At 39.9% G+C, this 25236-nt stretch overlaps 1 protein-coding gene across 2 annotated transcripts in view; it reads right to left on the minus strand.

Annotated features, from left to right (window-relative positions):
- The window catches only part of PSPC1 (paraspeckle component 1), a 127615-nt gene that overhangs the window by 98468 nt on the left and 3911 nt on the right, over positions 1-25236 (minus strand). For both annotated transcript variants that reach the window (XR_016309587.1, XM_089666223.1), the window contains exons 2-7: positions 20464-20765; positions 16600-16695; positions 14422-14618; positions 14207-14291; positions 14014-14116; positions 423-480 (exon numbers count right to left, since the gene is read on the minus strand). Coding sequence is in view for 1 of the 2 variants with exons in the window: in XM_089666223.1 (XP_089522349.1) it covers positions 423-480; positions 14014-14116; positions 14207-14291; positions 14422-14618; positions 16600-16695; positions 20464-20765 (841 nt within the window). In the remaining variant the exon portion in view is untranslated. The remainder of the gene's footprint in view (positions 1-422; positions 481-14013; positions 14117-14206; positions 14292-14421; positions 14619-16599; positions 16696-20463; positions 20766-25236) is intronic.

The following is a 25236-nucleotide window of genomic DNA, read 5'->3' on the forward strand; positions in this document are numbered from 1 at the left end:
AAGGGTTCAGAGCCAAGTGCATATCTGGCAGAACAGTAGTTATCTTTTTTTCTTACTGGGTCTTTAAAAAACAAAAACACAGGAAAATGCATGTACTGTAGGTATGTACCGCATAGGAGTTCATATGAATTTGATTTACTTTGCCTTTTCATGCAACTAAAAACAAAAATCCTAAATGTGATAAAATTGAGGTTGGAGTTCATTTTAACCTGGCTTGCCAGCAGCTCCATATTTCTGACATTAAATATTCAAAGAAGAATCTAAAATTTCAGTTGTAATTCCCAGAATACAAGGTGGGTTGCATAATTTAGTACAGATCTGCCTTTTGCATTTTTTTTTTTTTTTTAACATATTTCGGTACAGTTTATAATTACGGTATTTATCAAAAAGAAAAAGCACTTGTTTTCAGTAAATATCCCTACCTCCCATGTTTATTGCTCCACGGACGCCCATATCACCCATTCTCATATCCTGTTCTCTCTGAAAATAAACATAGTTTTCACAGTCAACCTAAAACATTTTATTAAAGGCTTTTAAGCATTACAAAAAGATATAAGTAGTTAGTAATGATATTCCATAAAAAGAGAACCAGTAAGGTTGTTACTAACCTGTAAAAGTACAAAAGGGAGAAAAAAAGTTGTGTACAAAGCATGACTAGTATGTTACCCACACACAGATTTAAATGAAGCCAACAGCAGAAAAGCATGATCGGACTTCATATGACTACACAACTAGAAGTCCTACCTAGCTCTCTTCATTGGAAATGGCTAATGTACAAAAACCCATGAACAAGAGAAGGAATTTTTTGCCAGTACAAAAATTAAGCAAAATTTACATAAATCCAAACTGTTTAACAATACAAACATTGACTTTAAATACCTTATTTTCTAAAAAAGTAAATTAAACTACTATTTGTTTCTACTCAAATGAGCTTACAATCTAAATGTTGAAAATCAGAAATGAACACCGCATTTCCCATCAGTCCTTACACTGCAACAGCCATTTGCAACATGAAAGCATTGAAATTTTTCATTATACTGAAGCTTAACGGAATATTTTTAGAAAACCATATAACCTTTACCAGAACATTTTTACATTTTTGTTAGACTGTTGTATTCTTAACCACAGATCCATATCATGCATGTGACACTTATGTGAAAAAGCTTTTAAAGGGGGGGGGGGGAGAGAGAGGGAGGAAAAAAAACATTTGCCCATGGATAAAAATTTCTCTCTGAATTCGCACAGAACAAATCTAAACAGATTTAGTATTAAACTTCAACCAACTTCAAATCCAGCAAAATTATATTGAGGAGTGCAGATACTATTTATGGACGGATTTGAAAACATCTTTAGTGTGGTTGTGAACTACTTAAAGAACAATGAATATAGAACGATTTTAAACCAGTGAGACGTTGTCCATTTTTTTCATCAATACTTATAAAAGCAGAGAGCCACTATACAAGCCATTTTGGGAGATTCAAGACATCAAAAGGTTTTCACTTCATATTTTCCCTTCTGTTTTGTTACGAATAAAGGTTTTTGCATATCTATTTCAACATGCATTGTTGTTACAAAATGGCTTAATCTGTTTAATCCATATATCCCCAGGAGTCATATAGCATTGCTTGGAAAATCTTGGAATACAATCAGAACAGGCGTCATAGGTTGGAACCATATACAATACACTAACACGTTGTATTACACTCATCAGCATTCAACTATAAACATGTTTTATATTTCATTCCATATTGCCAAAATGCAGACAAAAATCTCAATTTCAGAGACTTCATTTTCTATGGGGGAGAAAAAAAGCATCCCATTAATGCTTCTATTATCCTGCATTCACACCTATGTGATTTGAAAAGTTATGGATTGAGCCGTACAATGGTGACTATGGATGGGTGGCTGCAAATACCGAACACAATCTGAAGAGAACAGGCAGAAAACAAAAATATAATGCTGCCCCCGAGACTGTATATTGTGCAATTGATTATTGTGCATAAAATGTGTGCAGAAATGGTGCTATAGAGCACCTCCCCCACTTTCTGTACATCAGTTTCTCTCCACTTATAAACCGGTGTTAATGCTTGAAAAATATTTCCTATGTTAGGAAAGTGCAATACTACATGCACCTTCACCATTAACAGTGCAACACTACAGTGCCACTCCAAGGTTTACATACGGATTTCCCGTGAAAGGCATTAGACACAGAAAGTGGCTGGGATTCTTAAAACACATAACAGCACAAGTTTTTCCCATTACCTAATGCAGGGGTGACCTTGCAGTTGTAAATTACCCATTTAGGACTGGGGCACATCTGAAGGAAGGCAGAGGCCAGCCAGTAAGCTACTGTTGGATTAGAAAACTTGTCCAAACCATTACTGGTATCTCCAAAGAAAAAAGGTATCATGGAAACCATTGCCAAGCTGCGCTCTCTCCTTCTGAGAAGCAGGTATGTCAAGACAAACAATTTCAAAATTACCTTATGTTTTTCTGAAAACTGTATATTTTCTCAGTCTAAACATTTGATATGTTTTCTATAGAGAATAAAATATTGGTTTATGAGATTTGCAAATCATTGCATTCAGTTTTTAGGGAGTAGACATTTTCAGTCCAACTTTGGGTTTGGGGCTTTCCTCCTTTCTCCTCTGAAGCCTCCCTCTGGGATGTTTTTTAGGTTTTTTTTTTTTATTACTTGCCTTTTCCAAAAATCTTCAGGCCAGTTAAAGCAATATGTCAGCGTATCTCCATTTGATGTACTAAATTCTACATGCAGTGAGGTCCTACTAAAACATTTAATTTCCATGCAACCAGGTAAGTCCTCACACTACATATTCACTGGTAAATCTAACAAGACTGTACAATTGGACTATAAAGCAAAGTGGCCAGCATTACCTCTGGCATTACTCCATTGCTTGAGCTCATTAAATCCCTGGGCATCCCAAGTCTGGAAAACACATATGACGTTAGAGTACTTTGCTTACTCCCGGAAAGGTACTGGTTTTCTCCAATTATCTTGCCTGTCCGAAAACAGACAAATGCACCGTTTGAGGATCTCGAGCAATGGAGCCAACTGACACTTGTGAGGCCAGATAAAAATCTGTTTGCAGATTCAGTGTAGTTGGTTTTAAATCTTTAATATGCACATTGATGTGTCTTCCCATGCATTAAACTACTAGTTTGGCAAACAAATCTTGACTATGTACACAAAAAGTTAAAGAAATCAAGTGCATTTTAACTATTTTACAATATGCATGTGGAAATTTACAAAAAACAATTTACATGCTTTGTTTTTGAACGAGGTATGTAGAGACACCTGCATTGATGACTCAGTACAGTTCATGTATGAATACTTTGTGGACAAGCATAAACTCTGGCATTCTTTGTTTTACACCCATCTTATTTATGGAGTGTTCTTGTTCTCCAGCAGTGCTGCCAGTAGCTTTGCTTTTTTGCATATATTTTTCCCGCTCACCTTACTTTCCTGTTCACCACATGCCCCAAAGTTTTGAGAATCTTAAACTCTAATTAAATTGATTTACCATTGCGTCTTGCTCTTAACTTTGTAGAAGCATAAACTTTGTGTGCATTTAAAATATCTACTCTCAACATATGCATGCTCTCATGTATGTTTTTTTTATTGTCCTTAACCTCTTCCAACACGTAATTTGGTGTTATGGTGTATTTAAATTTTTGCTACATATTTATCAACCATAAAATGGAAATATGAATGTAATTCTCATCCTGCTTTTAATGACAACACAATAAGTTTATGCAAAGAGTAAATAATTGCCGTTTTGACCCTTCTTTTTCCAAGACCTCTGCAATTTACCCTTGCATGCAGTCAATCAACTTCTGGGCTACATCCTGACTGATGGCAGCCCATTCTTGCATAATCAATGCTTGGCGTGTCAGAATTTGTGGGGGGTTCTTTTGTTCACGCCTCTTGAGGATTGACCACAAGTTCTCAAATGGGATTAAGGTCTGGGGAGTTTCCTAGACATGGACCCAAAATTTCAATGTTTTGTTCCCCAAGCCACTTAGTTATCACTTTTGCATTATGGCAAGGTGCTCCATCATGCTGGAAAAAGCATTGTTAGCCACCAAACTGTCCTTGGATGGTTGGGAGAAGTTGCTCTCGGAGGATGTTTTTGTACCATTCTTTATTCATGGCTGTGTTCTTAGGCAAAATCTGAGAGTGATCCTACTCCCTTGGTTGAGAAGCAAACCCACACATGAATGGTCTCAGGATGCTTTACTGTTGGAATGACAGGACTGAAGGTAGTGCTCACCCTTTTCTTCTCCAGACAAGGTTTTTCCGGATGCCCCAAACAATAGAAAAGGGGATTCATCAGAGAAAATGACTTTAACCCAGTCTTCAGCAGTCCAATACCTGTACCTTTTGCAGAATATCAGTCTGTGCCTGATGTTTTTCTCTGGAGAGAAGTGGATTCTTTGCTGCCCTTCTTGACAGCAAGCCATCCTCCAAAAGTTTTCACGTCACTGTGCGTGCAGATGCACGCACACTTGCCTGCTGCCATTCCTGAGTAAGCTCTGCGATGGGGGTGCCCTGAACTCACAGCTGAATCAACTTTAGGAGATAGTCCTGGCACTTGGATTTTCTTGGGTGCCCTGAAGCCTTTTTCACAACTGAACCTCGCTCAAAGTTTTTATTAATCCGATAAATGGTTGATTTAGGTGCAATCTTAATAGCAGCAATATCCTTGCTTGTGTAACCCTTTTGTGTAAAGCAACAACTGCAAGCGTTTCCTTGCAGGTAACCATGGTTAAAAGAGAAAGAACAAGGATTTCAAACACCACCCTACTTTTAAAGCTTCCAGTCTGTTATTCCAACTCAATTAGCATGAGAGTGATCTCCAGCCTTGTAGTCAACATTGACACCTGTGTTAACGACAGAATCCCTGGACATGTTAGCTGGTCCTTTTGTCGCAGAGCAAAATGCAGTGGAAATTTATTTTTGGATTAAGTTAATTTTCATGGCAAAGATGGACTTTGCAAATAATCTGATCACTCTTCATAACACTGGAGTATATGCAAATTGCCCTCAAAAACTGAAGCAGCAGACTTTGCGTAAATATATATTTGTCTCATTCTCAAAACTTTTGGCCACGGCTGTATTCTGGACTTCTACAGCATACAGAAAGCATTTTAACACAATATATGCAAGCACACAGTGATAATAAATCTCCATGCCTGTGTAAACACTTTTGAAAGGCTTAACAGAGGTAAGCAACGTCCGGTACGTGATAGCATCAAGAACAGCACCCAAGGGGACTCCTGGGAGACCCACCTCCCAAACAAAGCTGGCAAGTGGCTGCATACAGAAGCAGCACAGCTGGTGACAGCTCCCCCTTTATTCCCACTGGTTTCGGTTCCTACATTGCTTTCTCCACACTGAAGCTGTCGAGTCGGATTCCTCAGGCTGCTTGTTCTCACTTTGAAAGGGTAATTATATTAGGTATTTTTTCTCCTCTACGGTACAGCACTTTTTTTTAGCCTGAGCCGGCTCATGGCCAGGCTTTTACTATCGGTGTACCTGCCCTCCCTCTGAACATTTCTCTCCTTCAGCATCCATGCACCTGGCTCAGCTTGGAGGAAATATAGCCAGACACATTTATCTTCAAATGGTTCTTAACCCCTTTCACAGCAATCTTTTATGAGTAAGAAGTGCAGGAATTGGAGTGGGCTGAGGTGTGAAAGCGCGTTAATTAGGTGATCAGAGGTGTGAAGGTGCAGGAATGGAGGTGATCTGAGCTGTGAAAGTGTAGGATTTGGGATGAGCTGAAGTGTGAAGGTGCAGTAATTTGGGTGATATGAGCTGTAAGGGTGCAGGAATTGGAAATGATCAGTTAATTGGGTGATCTGAGATGGGAAAATGCAAGAATCAGGACTAATCTAAGGTCTGAAGAAACAGGAACTCGGGCTGATCTAGGTTGTAAAAATGCAGAAATTGGGGTGATCTGAGGTGTGAAGGTACAGGAATTGGGGCAAGCTGAAGGGTGAAGGTGCAGGAATTGGGGCGAGCTGAAGGATGAAGGTGCAGGAACTGGGGTGAGTCAAAGGGTGCAGGAACTGGGGTGATCTGAGCTGTAAGGGAGCAGGAATTGGAGATTGATCTGTGGCTGATCTGTGGCTTGGCGGTACAAGAATTGGAGATGATCTGAGGTCTGGAGGTGCAGGAATTAGGATGATCTGAGATGTAAAGGTGCAGAAATTGTTATAGTTCTGGGGGTTCAAGAATTGGAGCCGATTGGAGGCCTGGAGGTACAAGAATTGTCACCGGGGAGTGAAGTTGCAGTAACTGGGGTGAGTGGAGGTGTGAAAGTATAGAAATTGACGATCTGAGGTCCAAGGTGTGAAAGTGCAGGAATTGGAGCTAATCTGAAATGTAGAGGTGAAGGAACTGGGGCTGATCTGAGGCCTGAGGAAATAGGAATTGGGGCTGTCTGGGGTGTGAAAGTGCAGAAACTAGAGCTGATCTAAGGGCTGAAGAAATGTGAATTGGGCGTTATCTGGGGTGCAAAAGTGCAAGATTTGGGGTGAACGGAGATGTGAATTGGGCTAATCTGAAGTGTGAAGGTGCAGGTATTGGGGTGATCTGAGATGTGAAGGTGCAGGAATGAGGGCTGATTTAGTGTCTGAAGGTACAGAGATTTGGTTTGATCCGAGAGAACTTTATTAGGGTGAACGCTACCACCTCACACTTCATTTCCAACTGTGTATTACGCAGAACTTCTCAGTTGATTTATTCATTCTGATATGGGGCCAATTTAAACTGCATGGGGAGCACCCCCAGGGTCACCCTTTGATAACGGAAAGAGTGTGGTGTATATTTTAGACCCATTGCAATGTGCATATAAATGTCATGCGATTGCCTGGGTTACTGTTCCCCCGAAGTCCCCCTCAGCTCCCCTTTCCCCCCTCCCACCTTTTTCCTGTTTCCACTTGTTCCTCATCCCCGTTTCGCTCTTCTATTGCGTCTTACTCTGAAAAATTGGGCAAAGTAGAAGCTTACGTATCTTGGCATCTTACAGACACAAGAGGTCTCATCCATTCTCCTGTGGAACTCCTATCCCACTGTTAATGGTTTTCGTATCTCCATGGGTATAAGATTGATTTTCTTTGATTATTGATCTATGTTTACACACTACAGCTTGATTTCTCAGCTGCCAAAAACTCTCAGCTTGAGAAACTCTACTCTGTGACCAAGACGGTATGCTTCTGACTTTAATCCTTAAAGTAGATGTAAACCTCAGACATGAAATATGAACAATGCATATCCCTCTATAGTTTGTACTTGTCTCAAGAGCACTAAGTTTCATTTCTGGCTGCTGCTTTGTTCCTCTATCAGCATAAATCACTTCTGACAAGTTATCCTCACACCAAGAGAAAAACGAGGAGGGAGTTTCACCAGATTGACAGCCTTAGCTCTGTGGAGGAGGGTGTCTCTTCCCTCTAATCAGCTCTCAGAGCTCACACACTGCAAAGCTCAGTAAGGTAACTTCAGTGCTCCGGTTTTTACACAAGCTTTATAAATTCAGCACTTTAAACAGAAGTAGAAAAGAAAAGTCTGCAGAAAGAGAGGTATAACTTTGAAGGTAGATTTGTTTCATCTGTGTATCACTTGAGGCGAGTCACTTCACTGGGTATATGTACGGGTTTACAACCACTTTAAAGAATTAAAAAAAATAAATACTAATAAATGAAGCCATTAAAGTTTCTTTAGCAAACAAGGGTTTTGTTTTTTTGTACAGGAGCAGCAAAAAAATTTTTTCCCTTTTTTTTTTTTTAAACATGATGGGGAGATTTTCCCTTACTGGGAATGGATAGAATCTCTTGTCAACTAATTTTTGCTGTGTCCCCAAATAAGGAAATCTGTTAACTCACTACCTGGATTAAACCCGATTGAGGTTTAAGATTTGACTGGAGCTGCCTTTTAAACACCAAATGCCAGGTTTTTTTTTTAAATATAAACACATTACAAGTGCATTGTGCCTAAAACCACTGTCAAGGAATATTTCTAAACTTGCGATAAAAGTTTTGAAAGTATAGGACACTTACAGCAATAGTTTAATATTTACAAACTGATCCTCTAAATTAGAATGCAGATCCAGACAAATACATTTGCATTGTCTATGAACAGTAATAACTGAGCTTTAGCCCTGGTTCACACCGGTGAGACTTGTCATGCGATTTGACAGTTCTAAATCACATGACAAGTCTCACCCTACTTGTGCCTATGGAACCATTCAAATCAGCATGACTCTTGGCTGTGCAACACCGATTTGGAAAAAAAGGTTCTTGCACTATTTTTTATTTCATGTGCAACCTGCATAGATATCTGTGCATGAAGTTGCACAGATGTCAGGCAAGCCGCATTCAGTATGAACCAGCGCTTAAGAGTAAAAGCATTTTAATAAAAAAAAAAAATCCTACAAGACATGCTGACTATAGGTAACCATTGTAATTTAAAGCCCAACTCTAGGGAAGGAAGGAGAATTTTCCCTTGCAGTGGGTTCCCCCAAGTTAAGCTAATAAAGGATTCTCCTAAATATAGTATTTATACAGCACCAACAGTTTATGAAACAAAGACAGTATACTTACAATACATAACAAAAGGTTAGGAGAGCCCTGCTCTTGAGAGCTTACAGTCTAATAAGGAGGCAGGACAGGCTTCTCTGAAGAGACAAGTTTCCAGTGATCACAAAAATGTGGACAGAGTAAGAAAGCCAGACAGATTGGGGTAGGGAGTTCCAGAGCAAAGGAGAGGCTCTGGGGAAGTAGTGGATATGATTATTTTGGGATGATACATGTGAGCTAGAGGAGAGGACAGTTTTAAAAATATTTTGAAAATTTGTATGCAGCTCAGGGCAGAGTTGTGAATAGCTTTGCATGACATTAGTATTTTTAATTTTATTTGATAGGCAATCAGATCCTAGTAAAGGGACAGGCAGAGTGAAGTGGCAGAAACGTAACGGCTGCTAAACTAGATGAGTCTGGCAGCAGCATTCAGAATAGACTGAAGGGGGGACAGCCGGTGTAAAGGTAGATCAATGAGGAGGGAGTTGCAATAATGAAGTGATAACAAGGGAGTGAATGAGCAGGTCAGTGACTGCATTGGTACAAGATTTGGAAAGTGATTGGATTTGGGGCTGTAAGGACAGGCCAGAGTCCAGGATTACACCTGGCACCCTGTCACATATTACGTGTGGTATTATTGATGCTGATAAAGTAGGGAGAGAGGCTGTGGGGGAAAAGAGGGTTTACTATTATGAGCTCAGATTTCGTTTTAGAAGTGGTGCAATATCGATATGGACATGCCAGTTGGTCACTAGCTAACGTCAGTTGTTTTTTGCATTACTAAGGGATGAGGTTGTGGATAGAGAATACAGAGAAGATATGAGAAGAATTGGAGGAGACATTGCAGAAACACTTCAACAAATGGAAGCAGAAAAGGTGCAATGGTATAATAATGGAGTAATGGCCACAGGTTTTAGCAGCTGGTCAGGCTTCAGTATGTTTTTGTAGGGAAGTTTCTGAGGGACGTTGCGAGTGAACGCCATATTTGTAAGGGGCCAAGAAGTTTGTTAGTGAGGTAGAAGCTCAGACAGATGTAGATTAGGCGATTTAGAAGTTTAGAGGCAAATGATAGCAGGGAGATGGGTCTTAAGTTCAGGTTGGTGTAGTGCAGAGGCAATGAGACCAGCATAAGGCGAGCAATATGTATGCTAACTTTTAACATAAGATTGTTAAAACTGTGTGAAGGCAGCATCAGGAAAAGCATATGTTTTAGCTTTTAATAAAATACATTTCAGTTACAGAGAAACTGATCCAAGTAAAATTTCCAAACAATATACATCATTGCAAAACACTGCAGTAAAAAACATCACTATTGTGAACAAAATGACATATGGATGTACCACTTTCCATATGTACTGGAAATTCTTTAGAACTCTTGTAAGCGTGTCACTTAGGCCTCATTCACACCATACATGCAAAAAAACTGATGGAAAAATGTGCAGATTTCACTTGCAGAGAAATTAATTTACATTAGGTTTTAGGCATGTTTCAGCGAGTTTTGTACACGTTGCAAATTCTTGCGTAGAAAAAAATATGCATACGATGCCAGTGTTGTGGTGTGAACAGGGCACAGAGAATAACTGTTTACTTGCACCCTTGCAGAATGCGTGAAAAAAAAAATTAAGTCTCTGCGCACTGGTGTGAATGAGGCCTAAAACAGTAAGCAGACTTCTAAAGACACCAACAGACACAGATTTCAAAATATTGCTCTGAGTCTGACAGGCAGCTTTCCTCCACTGAGGTACCATTAGCTCCTGAGGAAACTACAAAGGTCTGGGTTGTTTACACTGGAATCAACCTACACGGCCCACAAAATTTCATGACTGGTGTGGCAGCTTGGTACACTCTAAGCTAATATATGTGAGAAAAAAAAAATTACAAGCCACAATTTGATTAAATCTGGTCTCTGTGACTAGAGCATCAAAGCCTTTAATCCATAACTACCAACATATTTTGCCACTATTTTCTTTGCAAATCTGGTCTTGTATCACGTTCAGGATAGAGAGTGTAGACTCTTGATGCATGGGTATTAAAAATGTTTTATTATTTTACTGTTCTATTCTACAAAATTAATTTAAGTAATCCCCCCAAACACGCACACCTCCCTTACATGTGTTTTGTTATCCACCTCTCACTTTCAAAAGAGACAGTAACCGTTTCTGCTCATACCCAATATTTAACATTCATTTTTGATCTGATTATCTAAAAATATTTACATATGATACATAACAGATTGCCAATAGCAACTAGGTAAAAAAAAAAAAACGAAAAAAACCAAAATGAACGTTCTGCATGCACTTGGGCTGCACAGGAAACAAATCTATAGACATTGCAAAAAGGGAAATTTCAAAATGGGAACGCTTGTTTTATGAATAAAGCAAGAATGGAAAATGTGCTTGTTTAAACAATGTTCACATCCCTTTAACAGCAATTTTAATACATATCTAGTAGAACTTCTTAGGCATGTAAACACCACAGTAAAGCAAATTGAAATCATTCTTTCTGAATATTGTACATAACTGCATAATGAAACAATGTGAGCTGCCTTGTGACGAAATACAATATTAGACCAACCAATTCCACGTAACAAACAGAATAGGAAAATATACAGAATTATCTTAGCAAAAACAAATTAGGTTTTTCACCACACATCAGGAAAATTAGGTTTTTCACCATTTTCATCAGGAAAAAGGTAAATGATCTTTAATATCAAAGGTTGTGCAGTCATCTAATTTGCAAACATTTCATTTTCACAACCATGATAGATCAAGCCCTGGTGAGCAGGCAAAATGCGTCAGAATACGTGGCTGAGGCCATCTTATACACTGGACTCTCGGGGTCGGTTTGAGCAGTGGCTGTTCCCTCGTTGCACAATAGAATTATATTTGCATATATTTAAATATCATAATAGTAGTCAACGATAAACTGTAACCTTGAACAGATTTCGTGTAAATGTGGCAAACGCTCAGAGTACAGCATCACCATAGGAAGGAATGGGGCTATGGCTTACATGTGAAGTACGAACTAGCTGTGTTCCTGAGCAGGGCCACACAGTAAAGAATTGCTGGATTGGGGCAGAAAGTACTTTTTTTCTCCTAACGCACAGTGATCTTTTGAACACTTATTTTATTGGCACTATAACTAAAACATTTTTCACTTTCAATTTAAATTAAATACATTGTTATTGTAACATTTGTAAAAACTGCACAACCATTTTTGTAGGGTCTGAAATGTAGTCCAAAACATTTTTGCTTTGGATCGACGTGGAGAGAGTAAAATACTCTGTTAAGTTTTTATTGTTGCACCTGAATCTGTTTGAGATTTCAACTCATTTCTCTCCCTGTAACAGTAAGAAAGTTGGGAAGGTAGTTATCACCAAAAAACAAGACCCAAACAATAACCTGACATGTTCTAACCCTTTACCCATTTCACAGTAAAAACGGTTTTGTTGCAGTCTTGTCCCCACTGCCATCACTTCCTGTCCCAAAAGGAAAGAAGGAAATCTCTTTGAAAAGGGCTCATAGACCACAGTAAGAAGCAGACAGTTCAAATGTATTAAAAAAAAATGTTGGCTGGAATTCGCCCTTGATACAAAGGCCTTCTATAGTAATTATGATCAAAGACCAATGATACAAAGAACATCATTTATCATGGGCTTATTCACAGGGTTGATATCTTGAGGCCTCGTACATGAAGAAAAACTGATGGAAAATGATGAGCAGATTTCACTTCAGTTTTCATGCGCGATTCAGTGAGTTTTATACAGGTTACAGATTCCTGCACAGAAAACAAATCTGCATGCGATACCAGTGATGTGCTGTGATCAGGGCACATAGAGAACAATGGATTTTGCTGTGCCCTTGCAGAACGCTTATAGAAACTGACGTCTCTGCACCATAGTGTGAACGAGCCATGAAGATATGTTCATATCTTAGCAATTTTCCTGAAGTTCCGTCGAATGTTTAACTGATTTTAGAACACGCGCCAAACACACCTGTTCTGCATATTCAGAGATCTAGCTAAGGTACTGTGCACAAACTTACAAATAAAAAGTAGACCAAATTTCACAGTATCGCATATCAGATGAAAACATACAATGAAGACCACACAAGTTAACACAATAAAACAAAAGATTTTGCCAAGTGGACCACTTCATAAAGATGAATTTGTTGGTGTATCAGCCCAGCCAAAATAGCCAATTAGATCCTTAATCACTAAAAAATAAAAAAGATTTTTTTGTTAGGGATTACTACCATATTTTAACAACCTTTCCAGAGACCTTTGGGATGCATTTGAACATAAGGTCATATTTTTCCAATAGCAAGCATAGACTTATTTTAAAGGACAAATGTATTTATTAAGTTATTTCTATCCAACTCCAGTAAAGATCTTCACCATGGGGCCCAGCCTAGCACCCCACAGCCTGTTCACATCCAACCATAATCATGGTAACCCAGCCATCTGGAGGACAGACTTAGCAAGAGGAATGAAGGTGGTGAGTGTTGGGCATTAGCAAAAGACTACTGCTGAAGTTAGGACTTTTTGTGCAAAGGTTGTGTGGTACTGGGCAGAGAGATATAAGATGCCAGGGCCAGACTGAAGGGTACCCATTTAGAAATGTGGCTTCCCCAATAGAACAGAGGGTGGAGGAAGAAGTTGTCCTTTAAAGCAACCAAACTAATCAAAGCTATATTTAAAATCATCTTGTTTCCCCAAAGCTGTCAAAGGATTAATGCCACAAATGTCAATGCAACATATATTTAGCACAATTCTCATAACATAATCATGAGCATAAGGACTCCATGGATAAATTAGATCCATCTAAAATTAGACTGAACTCTTGCCTCTAAGAAATTCTTCTGTGGTTTGCGCTAGTAGCCACGTGTAGATCCCGCTGCCATTTTACCCAATCCTCTAGTTGCGGTTTTGTTTCTTCCTTATTTCTCTAGGCCCACCTTCCTTCCATCCACAACCAGCTGATATATTCATAATACTGTCTTCATTTTGACTTTAAACTGCCTTTAAGTAATTTCTCAGCAGTTTCTAAGGTGTCCTTTTTCATTTTACCCGGTGATAACATTGTGCTGTTCTTTGCACCAGGTAAATTACATGTTTGTCAACATGTTTAGCAAAATCTGCCCCTGAACAGCAAAGGTGAAGTATTTCTACTGCAGTGCTCTCATGACATCCTTGGCTGATAAAATCTAGGCTGAACGCTCTAATCTACCTGTAGTCCTAAACAAGCAAAACAAAAAATCTGTAAAAAATAGCTAACTTATCTCAAAATATTGTCAAAAGCAATGACAAGAAATTAGCAAAATATGTAATAAAACATTTGAAAACCATTTTGAAGATGGTCAAAAGAAGGAAAAATCCTTTCTAGTACTTTGGAGATAAAATTCAGTTACTTACAGTGTCCATGTAAGCGGCCTTAAAACCCTCCTGTCGACGAAGATCCTCCTGCTCACGCTGTCGAATCATTTCTTCTTCACGTCGTCTCTGCTCTTCTTCATGCCTGAGGGTTTAAATTCAGATATTAGATAAAGGTCTTTATCTAAACACAGAAGAAAGCTAGTTTAAATTTTCTACTTGCTGAACAGATTACCTCATATGAAACTGTTTCCGCTTCTGAAGCTCCTGATTTCTCAGCTCTTCTAGCCGCCTAAGCTCTTCCTGACGCCGCATAAGATCTAAAAAGGAGAAAAAAAAAATTCTATTAAACAAAACTGGTAATCTGATGCATTTTGCGATACTTTATTCAGACATTATGCAGCTGCAACTGGGGAACCATGTGTATATTAGTAAGGATTTGGTTCTCACCTTGCCTCATTAGCATAAGCTGATGTTCATGACGAGCGGCTTCCATTTCAGCCTCTAGTTTTTCTTTAGCTTCTCTGATATTTCTGTCCACCTGCTCTCTTTGCTGCTTTTCCATTTCATACAAAGCTTTCCACCTGGAAGCATATTCAAATTCAAATGTTCCAGGCTGAGCAAACCGTGGGGGTTCCTCTCTTTCTCTGAAAAAAGAAAAGAAAAAAGTTTTATGATTGGACAAATGCATTGGAATGTTTCAAACCAAGTTAAAAACTGCTGAAGATTGTCTAAGGGACATGCATAATCAGCACAATACTCTTATTGACATAACTTCTCTCTGTGCACAGTAGGGTTGCACCAATACCATTTACTTTTCAATCGGCGAGTATAACTACCGATACTTTTGGTCAAGTACTTGCTGAAACAAAATGAATGGGCTCAAATCATACTGCAAAGAATCACGTGATTTGAACAGGAATGCAGTGCGATTCCTGTTCAAATCACATACAATTTTCCCCACTATTCCTGTGTGATCCCAGTATAGAAAGACAGGGAAGCAACATGAAGTGCAGCAATGGGCAAACAAACAGGTTAAAATGTCATCACATCTCACATGTTAAAGTGCTCAATATCATGCATGTCAAATCCAAAACCAGCTGCTTGAAGTTCCGGGACCCTGTGGGTACAAGGCACAAGTGACATCAGCTTTGGAGCCAGGCTGCCTATACCCCTCCTCCAGCGGTCCACATGCTGTACTATTCCTGTTAAAATCGCATGCAATTCTTTGCAGTGCAATTTGAGCCCATTTGTTTTGTATGGTATTGGCACCAATACCGATATTAGTGCAGCCCTAATGCACAGCCTCCTTCTCACTCTACAATGCCCATGGAATTGGCAAATGACACTCCCATCCTATCAGTGTTGCTGCTTTGCTGCAGAATAAGGTACACCACTGAACTAGGAACGCTGCGACATGCAGTTTGGTCAGCAATGTTACATATGGGATTCTGAACGTGCACCTGCAGCTGGAGCGTAGGTGCACCGGAAAGGAAATACAGAAACATAGAAGACAAAGTGACTATAAGGGTTCTGATTAGAACAAAAAGAGAAGAAAAAAAGTCATACTTAGCTGCTCTGTGCAATTGTATTGCACAGAGCAGCTTTGATCCCCATCTTCTCAGGACACAGCCAGCCTGCTGAGTTCCCCTAGATTAAGTAGCTTGCTCTGGGGGCACTCATGCATGCTTAGTGTGTGTGTGTGTGTGTGTGTGTGTGTGTGTGTGTGTGTGTGTGTGTGTGTGTGTGTGTGTCAACAAACACAGAACACGGCTCGGCCCCACTCCTTCCTCACTGGCTAAAATGGACAGCAGCGGGATTAGCAATTGTCCTGGCATCAGAGGGAGTAAACAATGCAGGTTTGGCGTCAGCAGGAGGACCAGCGCCCCACCATTGGCGTCAGCAGGAGGAACAGTGCTTCATTGTAGGTGTCAGTGGAAGGAATAGTGCTCCATGATTGGTGTCAATGGTAGGAATAGAGACCCATCACTGGTGTCAGTGGGAGGAAAAGTACCTCATTGTTGGTGTCAATGAGAGGAATGGTGCCCAGTTGTTGTCAGTAGCGGGAATCATGCCCCATTGTATCAGTGGGAGGAAAAGTGCCCCAGGGGCCAGATAAAAGCAAGCAAAAGGGCCACATCTGGCCCCCGGGCGGCAGTTTGGAGACCACTGGTCAAAACCAAAAGAACAAAAATTTTATATATTGCCGATCACCAGTCTTGCAATAAAAAAAAAGCCTGAAAACTATGCAGCCACCACATCCGATTATCATGCCAGTTAAACGTACTGTCCTAGGTTGACAATGTTTACTCACTTATGTATCTACAGAGAGGTAGTGCTGTCAACCTAGAACAAGGACTGCAGAACACTATCCCTCTCCTCCCTAACACCAAAGAAGAGGTTCTGCAGTCCATAGATACAGTTGGGGAAAACTGCTGATAAAAGTCAGCAGAGGAGGAAAGCACAGGATGTTATCAGCTGACAGGATTTTTAGCAGTAACAAGAAGTATTTTTTTTTTTTTTAAGAATTTAACAGAAATAAAATTATTTCAATGGTATAGGAGATTAAAGTGTGCAAATAAGATAAGTTTGTTGCGATTTTCAGATATTTGCCTTTGTTAAACTTACTTCAGATACTGTTGAGTCTTTTGCATGAATTTTTCTGGTAGGCCATCTTCATCATCAAACTGTTCCATTGGTTCAACAATAACTGGCCGCGGAGTTCTGGAAAAGTATACATACTCAATAAATCAAATCACATATGCATGGTACCATCTTGTAGCTGGTAAGAGGAAATTTATGGTTTGTAGGTATGCCAAGCATGCTACTCTTGTAAAAATTGAGTGGTGACAAGTCACGCAGACATGATTGTGGATTTTCTGCGTTCAGAGACTTAAAGTGGATCTTTAGCCAGAAAATTAGGTCCTCCTTGATCACTTTAGACTGGCCCTTTTTGCAGGTATAACCTTGTAAAAAAAAAAAAAAAAAAAACAAAGTATCTATACTGTTTAAACACCAGTAATACACTGTCTCACTATGCTCTGAACATGTTCAATTGCTCTTACTTTTAGGCACTGTGCTGAAAATATAGAGGCTGATCTGCAGGCAGCCTAAAGATGTACTGCTGCTCAGGGGCTGTGGGCTTCAGCAAAATGGAAGCCTCCAGCAAGAAGAAACAGGAGCAAGGCTGGAGTCAATTTACAGCACAAACTCATTTTGGTAGCATAGTTATTAGTCTGGAATGTGTGTTCCTTGCTAAAAAAAAAAAAAAAAAAAAAAAAAAAAAGAAGTTCTATTTTAAGACTTCATTTGGACCCCAGAAAAACAGAAAATATTTTCACAAGAATAGAGCTTCTGAAACTGACCATGCACACATACATTCTAAAGGCTTGTGCACACTGTGTACTAAAAATGCTACAAAATATACTGGCTGAAGTTGGCAGAAAAAATGCCTAAAGTGCCACATTTTTTGTGTGTTTAGATGCATATAAGCATAAGCTCACTCTACTGACTAGACTTATTCCAGCCATTAGAATTTAAATGTATAAGCATGTGTTAAGGTATGCTTAGATGTGTTTACACACATGAGCATAAATTACGCTTAAAAGCTGCTGTCTGCATGCAGGTTTGGTGCTTTTTTCATTCCCTTGAATGCTGCTCTAAAATGCACCTGTAAACGACACAATGTGCCTATGCACATCAGATAAACTAGAGCTGTTTTTAGAAGCAAAAATAAAAAAACAGACGCCTTTAACAGCAGTATTTTTCTGCCCATGTGCATGAGCCCTAAAGTATGGTTTAGCGTATGCATTGTCTGCCTTTAAAGGGACTGTTGTAAAAAGCAAGACTGGTATAAAGAACAGGCACCTAGGGATGCCTGCACATATCTGGAGAAGTTTTCAGTGCCCCCACTAAGCCTGAATGCCAGGCCTGAAGGCAAAGCTTCAGTACTTCCTAGATCTGTGAAAGCAAGCCCATCCCCATCCAAGTGCAAAACATTTCAACTGGCAATTTAGGCAATCAGTAGACTGGGTGTGAAGGAGAGATCGAGGTTGAACACTTCCACCAAGTCTCAGAAATTAGCCAGATCAGAAGTGTCCAACTATCAGTCAAAAAGGACAAGGTAAAAGTGGCTGCAGGTATGTTCAGACGCCTTTAGGTGCTGACACATACCTGGCCCTGCCTGTCAGGATTTTTTTTTTTTTGTAAAGTGACAGTCAGTGTATGTGTAGCAGAAACTTTTATCTTTAATTTTAGCTTTGGACAGAGTAGGCAAGGGTAAAAACCCTGTCAGTTAATTTTTTGTTATATGCCCTGTTGGGGAGGATTTCCATTTTACTTTTATCCCGGTGACAATGGTGAACAAATGCTGTGGGTTCATCTACCAAGTGGGGACAGAGGCAACAATAACCCTGGACAAATGTTCTATTCTTTCCCCACTCTATCCACAGCTATAAAAGTTTTGGCGTTGCACTCACTTTAAATTTAGACCTGTCACAATAGTAGTAGTTTTTAAATCAAAACCTAGAAGAAGCACGCTGTGTCAGAAATGTTCTGTCTTTCACCTACTCCAGGTCATTCACATGAGAATTAACCCCTTTCCACTACCACCCCCCTGACCCTTAAGAGGATCTGAATGATGGGACTATGGTGTTTAGCAGTCACATGATCAGAAGCTCCCAATAGTAAATGATCACTGGGAGCTGTCCATGATTGCCAATCCTTATAGAGGAGTATGTGCAGCAGCTCGATGTTAAGGTCCACCTTCTGCATATATACTTATGGATGGTGGGAAGAGGTTAAAGCCAAGACATTAGCATAACAAGCCTCAGCTCTGAGCTGACAGGTGCCTACCAATATTGATATTAGTATAGCAACTTCTTCTGATTCGTTATCTGCATATGGACAGACATGTCCCACTTTCCTCACGTGAAAAAGCATTAACCTGCTGAAAGAAAATAAAGAACTAAGCTTTGTATATGTGGAACTGAGGCAGAGCTGTGTCTAATCACTACTAGGCAGAGGGTAGACTGTCTGTTGAGGGAAAATCTAAGATAAAAGTGTTCCTGAAGCAGCAGCTGTAAGCTGAACACAAAAAAAAAAAAAAAAATCTATTTTTCAATTGAACAGGGAGGAAGATAAGAATTTCACATTGCAGGCTTCTCTGGAGGGAAGGGAAATGGGGAGAAAAAAAAAAAAAAAAAGTTTGCTTCAGGTCACCTTCATCACTGGTTTACTAGTGCTAGACATTTTCTGCTATGATGTACATACTATAAAGTGTGACTTCTAAGGTGTCACCAGGATAAACAAACAATGATCACAAAGCAAAACAGGCCCTAAAAAAGAATTTTATTGTTGCCAATGCCCTTATTAGATAATTCTCATGCACCAGGTTAAAAACTCAAAAGTACAATGGATGGTTTAGTATGATGGTAGACATGAGAACACCAAACTGAAACAATAACAAATTAATCTTTTCAGTGTTCTGGGGGCTATAAATTCTACCTCATAGGCAAAGCCAACTCAGGTGTAGGACGGTTCTAGATTATTTTTTTTCTCACTCTGATAGTTTGCTGGCAGTGATGGGGGGGGCAGGGACAATGTGGTAGGGCTGAGGAAGGGCCAAGGAGTGCTACAGAGCAGGAGGGGTTGGATGAGGGTGGAGATAGGAGGAGATATGTCCACTGAGGAAAGAGGTGTGGTTTCTTCTGCGCATGCACAGCCTTTTACCGCACATGCACGAGACTTCACTCTACTGGTGAGGCAAAGCAAAGCAGGAGACCTGTACACACTGGAACAGAAGCGCCGTTTCTACTGCGCATGCATGGCCTGGAGCACTTGTACCGCACATGTGCAAGATTTCACTGAGCCACCGATTACTGCGGCCAGGGCTTATTTGTAGTCACTACAAAAACAGCAGCTCACACAAGCAGCATGAGGGATAAAGTCTTACAGAAAAAGTAAGCGGTTAACACGAATTCCTAACTCAGCTTTAGTGTTTCAACTGCATACTGTTTTTTATTCAGCATGCTTGACTGCAGTTCCTCTTTAAGGTCCATCTCTTAAGATGAGTGTGCACCCTCATAGGTGGTACAGCATGGAACAATGGGATCTTTTTCTATTTACCTGAATGAAGCAATTATGTGGACTTATTTTTGGCAATCAAGATTGCACACAGATTGGATTCACGTATAGACAGATTCATACATACTGTATACGGAACAGATTTATACATATACGGTTTTGCATCATCACGGTGCACAGAATTTCTAACTACTTTGGAAGTGATATGACTTTTGAATTTTATGTTACTAATATTTGATTTTGTCAACACTGGATTTATTTTTTTATTCGTGTTTATTAAATATTGATGCATAGATGAAGGGATTTTCTTTTTTTTAAAAATATATTATATTGAACTGTGTTAAAGAACACAGAAACGAATATTTAAGTTTATTAATTTAAATAATAAACAAATAAATAAGCACTTACGTTGTCAGTAAGAAAGCGCCTTCTGAACATCTCTCCAGAGCTTTTCTTGCTGGAGGTTTTGCTGCAAACTCCACAAATCCTTTGCCAGTAGCTCTGCCACGATCATCAACAATAACTACAGCTCTCTCAACTGGACCAAACATTGAGAATGCTTCCTCAAGTAGCTCATTTGAAATAACTGGTGATAGATTCTTAACCGTTAAAGCTGCACCATGAGTAGCAAAACGAATGCGGAGGGGTCTGCTTTTCATAACCAAGCCATCAAGTTCTGCTTTAGCAATTTCTGCAAGTGTTCTGGATTCCTAGGCGGGGAAAAAACAAAAAAAAAACATTTTGAAACATTTTGAGCCTCCTCTGCAGATTCTTCAAGCTGCAATAGCACCTTAAGTTGCTGCCCCTGATAAAAGTTACAATAATGAAATGCTTGTCTGTCAAATAGTACATGCTTCCTGCTGGTCCCACCGGCTGCTATGCTCGCTGACACTTTGTTGCAGGTAGGCAACAATGTGTCTGCCTCACAAAGCCAAAACAGGGTGACATTGAAAACAGCGGCTGGGAGGTCCCTAGGGGAGCCTGCAAGGCTAAACAGTCAGAATTTCAATGCTGTAACCAAGATTGTTCTTCCTTCTTAACAGGTGCAGCAGCATTGATAGGCAGACCCAAGTACTTGACTGGGGATTTGCTTTCAATCTTACCCAAGCCCTGGCTAAAAAAAGTGCATAAAAATAAAAAAGCAGGTTAAGTGCGGAAGGCAAGCAGTTCAAACTAAGTTTTTAACAGCATTGACCAGCAGACATAATGTCAATACTTATCTAGGTGTCCACATTGAGGGATGCTAAATGCCTTAAGCTGGCTGTACATGTATCAAATCGTAGCCATCTCAGCAGTCACTGGCTAAAGTTCAATCCATGAATGGCTACTGGTTGTACAGTAGAGAGGAAGATGGGAGAATTGGGTCAGTTTTTCCATTGAACCAGCTGGTTGAACAAGAAAAAAAACTGCCTCACCTAAGGCCAACCTTTAAGTAAACCTACCAGAAAGGAAAAACGGGCTGCTATTGCTCTCTCAGCCAACTAATCAAAACAGTAAGAAAGTATCAAAATTCCTCAATACGTGCTTTTCTGAGTTAGGGACTCAAAAGCACTAAAGCAAGATGGTCAGCATGACAGTCAAGCATTTTTAAAGGCCCAGGAATGAAAGCCTACACTTGCCACTCAAATGATCTCCATTAAATGCAATTGTAGCTTTATGAATATGGCCCATGGCATCCACAACTTGATGAACAATCCACAGCCTTTTGCTGAAGAAAGTGGCACCCAGATGTCTGATACTAACGTAAGGGTACTGTAATATAAACCATGGAAGTCACATTGCATTCAAGTTTAATATGAAACGAGATGCCTGGATGGTCGATTCAAACACCGGTATCGGCCACATAGGCAGTGCCTGAATTTAACAGGGTAAAATTCATCAAGATGATGTGTACATAAAAACAGAATGACCAGCTAAATGGCAGATTTCATACTAAAACTGAAAAGTTAAACAATGATTGATAATTCCCCTCCTGTGACCACAGGCAATTACACAGATGGTACAATAAGCTCAAATCAATAAAACCATTGATGAAGAATGAGATCCAGGCAGATAGTATTTGCAGGAGAGGAAAGCAATGTCATCCTACATATACAGTCGCATATTTCAGTAATTCAGTTCAAAAAGTGAAACTCATGTAGATTTATTACACCTAAAGTGATATATTTCAAGCATTTATTTCTTTTGATTTTGAAGATTATGGCTTACAGCTAGTGAAGACATAAGTGCAGTATCACAGAAAAGTAGAATATTGTGAAAAAGTTCAATATTGTAGACTTATGTTGTCACACTCCAATCAGCAAATTAAAGAGGAGTTCCACCAAAAGGGGAAGTTCCGCTTTAATGCTTTGTCCCCCGCTCCCCATTAAGGATTGGAACCTTTGGGGATCGGGTACCCGAATTTGACAGGTACCCGCTCCCACTTCTGCTGCGATCGCCTAAGCCAGGAGTAGGCAACCTGCAGCTCTCCAGCTGTTGCAGGACTACAAGTTCCATCATGCCTCTGCAACTCATAGCTGTAACTGTCAATTTTGCAATGTCTCATGGGAAATGTAGTTCCACAACAGCTAGAGAGCCGCAGGTTGCCTACCCCTGGCCTAGGCGATTGAAAGCAGAAGTTTTCCTCCCTCCCCGTAGTCTTCCAGTACACGTGACAGTTCCCATAAACTACGGGGTCATACACAAAGCGCAGTGCTTCTCACGCATGCACAGTGGGCACCCGACTGTGAAGCCGCAAGCTGTCACAGCTGGGTGCCCACACTAAAGATGCCGGCGCCAGGGAGAGAAGACAGCGAGTGAAACCAGCCATGGTGGGGACACCGCTGGACCGAGGGACAGGTAAGTGGCTGTATTTTAAAACTCAGCAGCAAAAGTTTTTGTAGCTGCTGACTTTTTTCAGCTGAATCTCCTTTTTAACGCCAAACACCTGTAAAGGTTTCTTGAGCCTTTAAATGGTCTCTCAGTTTGGTTCAGTAGGTTACACAATCATGGGGAAGATTGCTGACTTGACAGTTGTCCAGAAGACAGTCATTGACACCCTCCATAAGGAGGGCATGTCAAAAAATGCTAAAGAAGTTGGCTGCTCACAGATTACTGTATCCAAGCATATTAATGGCAAAAAATAGATGAATATATTTTGGCCAAGATTTATGAAGAAAGATTTGCAAAATTTAAAAAAAAAAAACTTTCAAATTTTTTGGACTTTATTTATATAGTAAAAAAAATAAAAATTCCAGTGGTGAATAAATACCATCAAAATAAAGTTTTATCCGTTTTAAAAAAATGCTAAAAAATGAATATGGGTACAGTGTTGCATGACCGCGCAATTGTCATTCAAAGTGTGATAGCGCTGAAAGCTGAAAATTGGCCTGGGCAGGAAGAAGGTGAAAGTGTCCGGACTTGAAGTGGTTCATGATCATGGTATCACTGTGCTTGATTGGCAAGCAAACTTCCTGACCTAAACCCCATAGAGAATCTGTGCGGTATGGTCAAGAGAAAGATGAGACACCAGACCCAACAATGCAGACGCGCTGAAGGCCGCCATCAAAGCAACTTGGGCTTCCATAACACTTCAGCAGTGCCACAGGCTGATCTCCTCCATGCCATATTGATGCAGTAGTTCATGCAAAAGGAACCCCGATATATTGAATGCATACTATACTGTACACACTTTTCAGTAAGCCAACATTTCTGTACTAAAAATCCTTTTTTTATTGGTCTTAGTAATATTCTACTTTTCGGAGATACTGCACTTTGGGTTTTCACTAGCTGTAAGCCATAATCATCAAAATTTTTTCTTCACTATAGCTCAGAGAATGACTTGTCACTTCCCAACCCCCCCCCCAGCTAAAAGACACAATGTTTCCTTTTAGTTTATTTCCCAAGATAAAAGAAAACTTTTCCCTTAGCTCCAGGGAAAGTGACAGCTAATTCTGTGAGCTATAGTGAAGAAAAAAAAAGAACCGGCAATTGCATTTAAAAGTCAGCACCAACATACAGTGACAGCCAGTGAGGGAACATCTCTGTATATACTTCTCCCTCACTGTATACACTGCTCCTCTCCTGCCCCTCCCCCCTACAAAGAGGACCGTCACTCATATGCTATCACATAGGAGACTATTGGTCCCCTATGCGATAGCAATAAAATCAAAAGTTAAAAAAAAAATTAATGAAAATATACATGAAAGTAGAAAAACAAAATTGGAGCCTCCACACATACGCAGACATTTCGGTTCAGTTTTCGGCCATATGCATTCTGAATTTTCGGTATCTGTTTCGGCACCAGAATTTTCATTTTGGTGCACCACTAGTATATAGGATATGAGTTTCACTTTTTGAATTGAATTACTTAAATTAACTTTTTGATGACTTTCTAATTTATTGAGATGCACCTGTATTTCCCTGTATAGGTTTCCTGTAACTAAAAGACCCATCAGAGATTGTATATCTTCTGTATCTGTAGGCAACACAGTATTTATGTCACGCTACGTCACTTTAAAAGTAATTAATAAAATGTAAACTGTAATATGGATACATATGCACCATAATGAACTACAAATATCAGGTATCCCTGTACACAGAAGTTTGAAATTGGCCATGTACCACACGATTGCTGTGACAAATCACAAATGTAAACAAAAGCTGCATACTGCTTGCAGCCAGGTCTAGGCTGTGAGAGGAAACAGTTTTTCTTCAATTTTGATTGCCACAGTGCGATCTCTAGCCACACCAGTGTAAGCCAGCAACAGTGCTCCTGTTCACTAGCCAAATAAGTCCCACTGTAAATCTGGCCACAGACTTTGTTAACTAGCGAGACACTAATGAGGTGGATACATTCCCTCAACCCCCACAGAACATTGTGCTCAGACAGCAGTACCCACCACTGTTAGAATACACTGCTCAGTGGCTATAATCCTTGACCAAAAAATGTTTCACAGCATGTCCCTTCAACAGAACTCAGGTCTATTGAGCAGGGACTGCCACACACTGATTGAAATTTCTGCTGAACCAATCTTCCCACTGGTCCTCCTTGGACATGGTCACAGCTCTGCTGATTTCACATTGTAAATTGCCTACTGGTAATAGTTGTTATATGTGACACTTTTACTGCCCCAGTGTGAGCTTGTTTACTCTCAAAAACCTAAACATAATCACTAGAATTTCAACAAATGTATGGTCAAG

The sequence above is a fragment of the Staurois parvus genome, unplaced genomic scaffold, assembly GCF_062004578.1.
Source record: "Staurois parvus isolate SC_StPar_1 unplaced genomic scaffold, SC_StPar_1.0 ptg000050l, whole genome shotgun sequence".
Taxonomy (NCBI): domain Eukaryota; kingdom Metazoa; phylum Chordata; class Amphibia; order Anura; family Ranidae; genus Staurois; species Staurois parvus.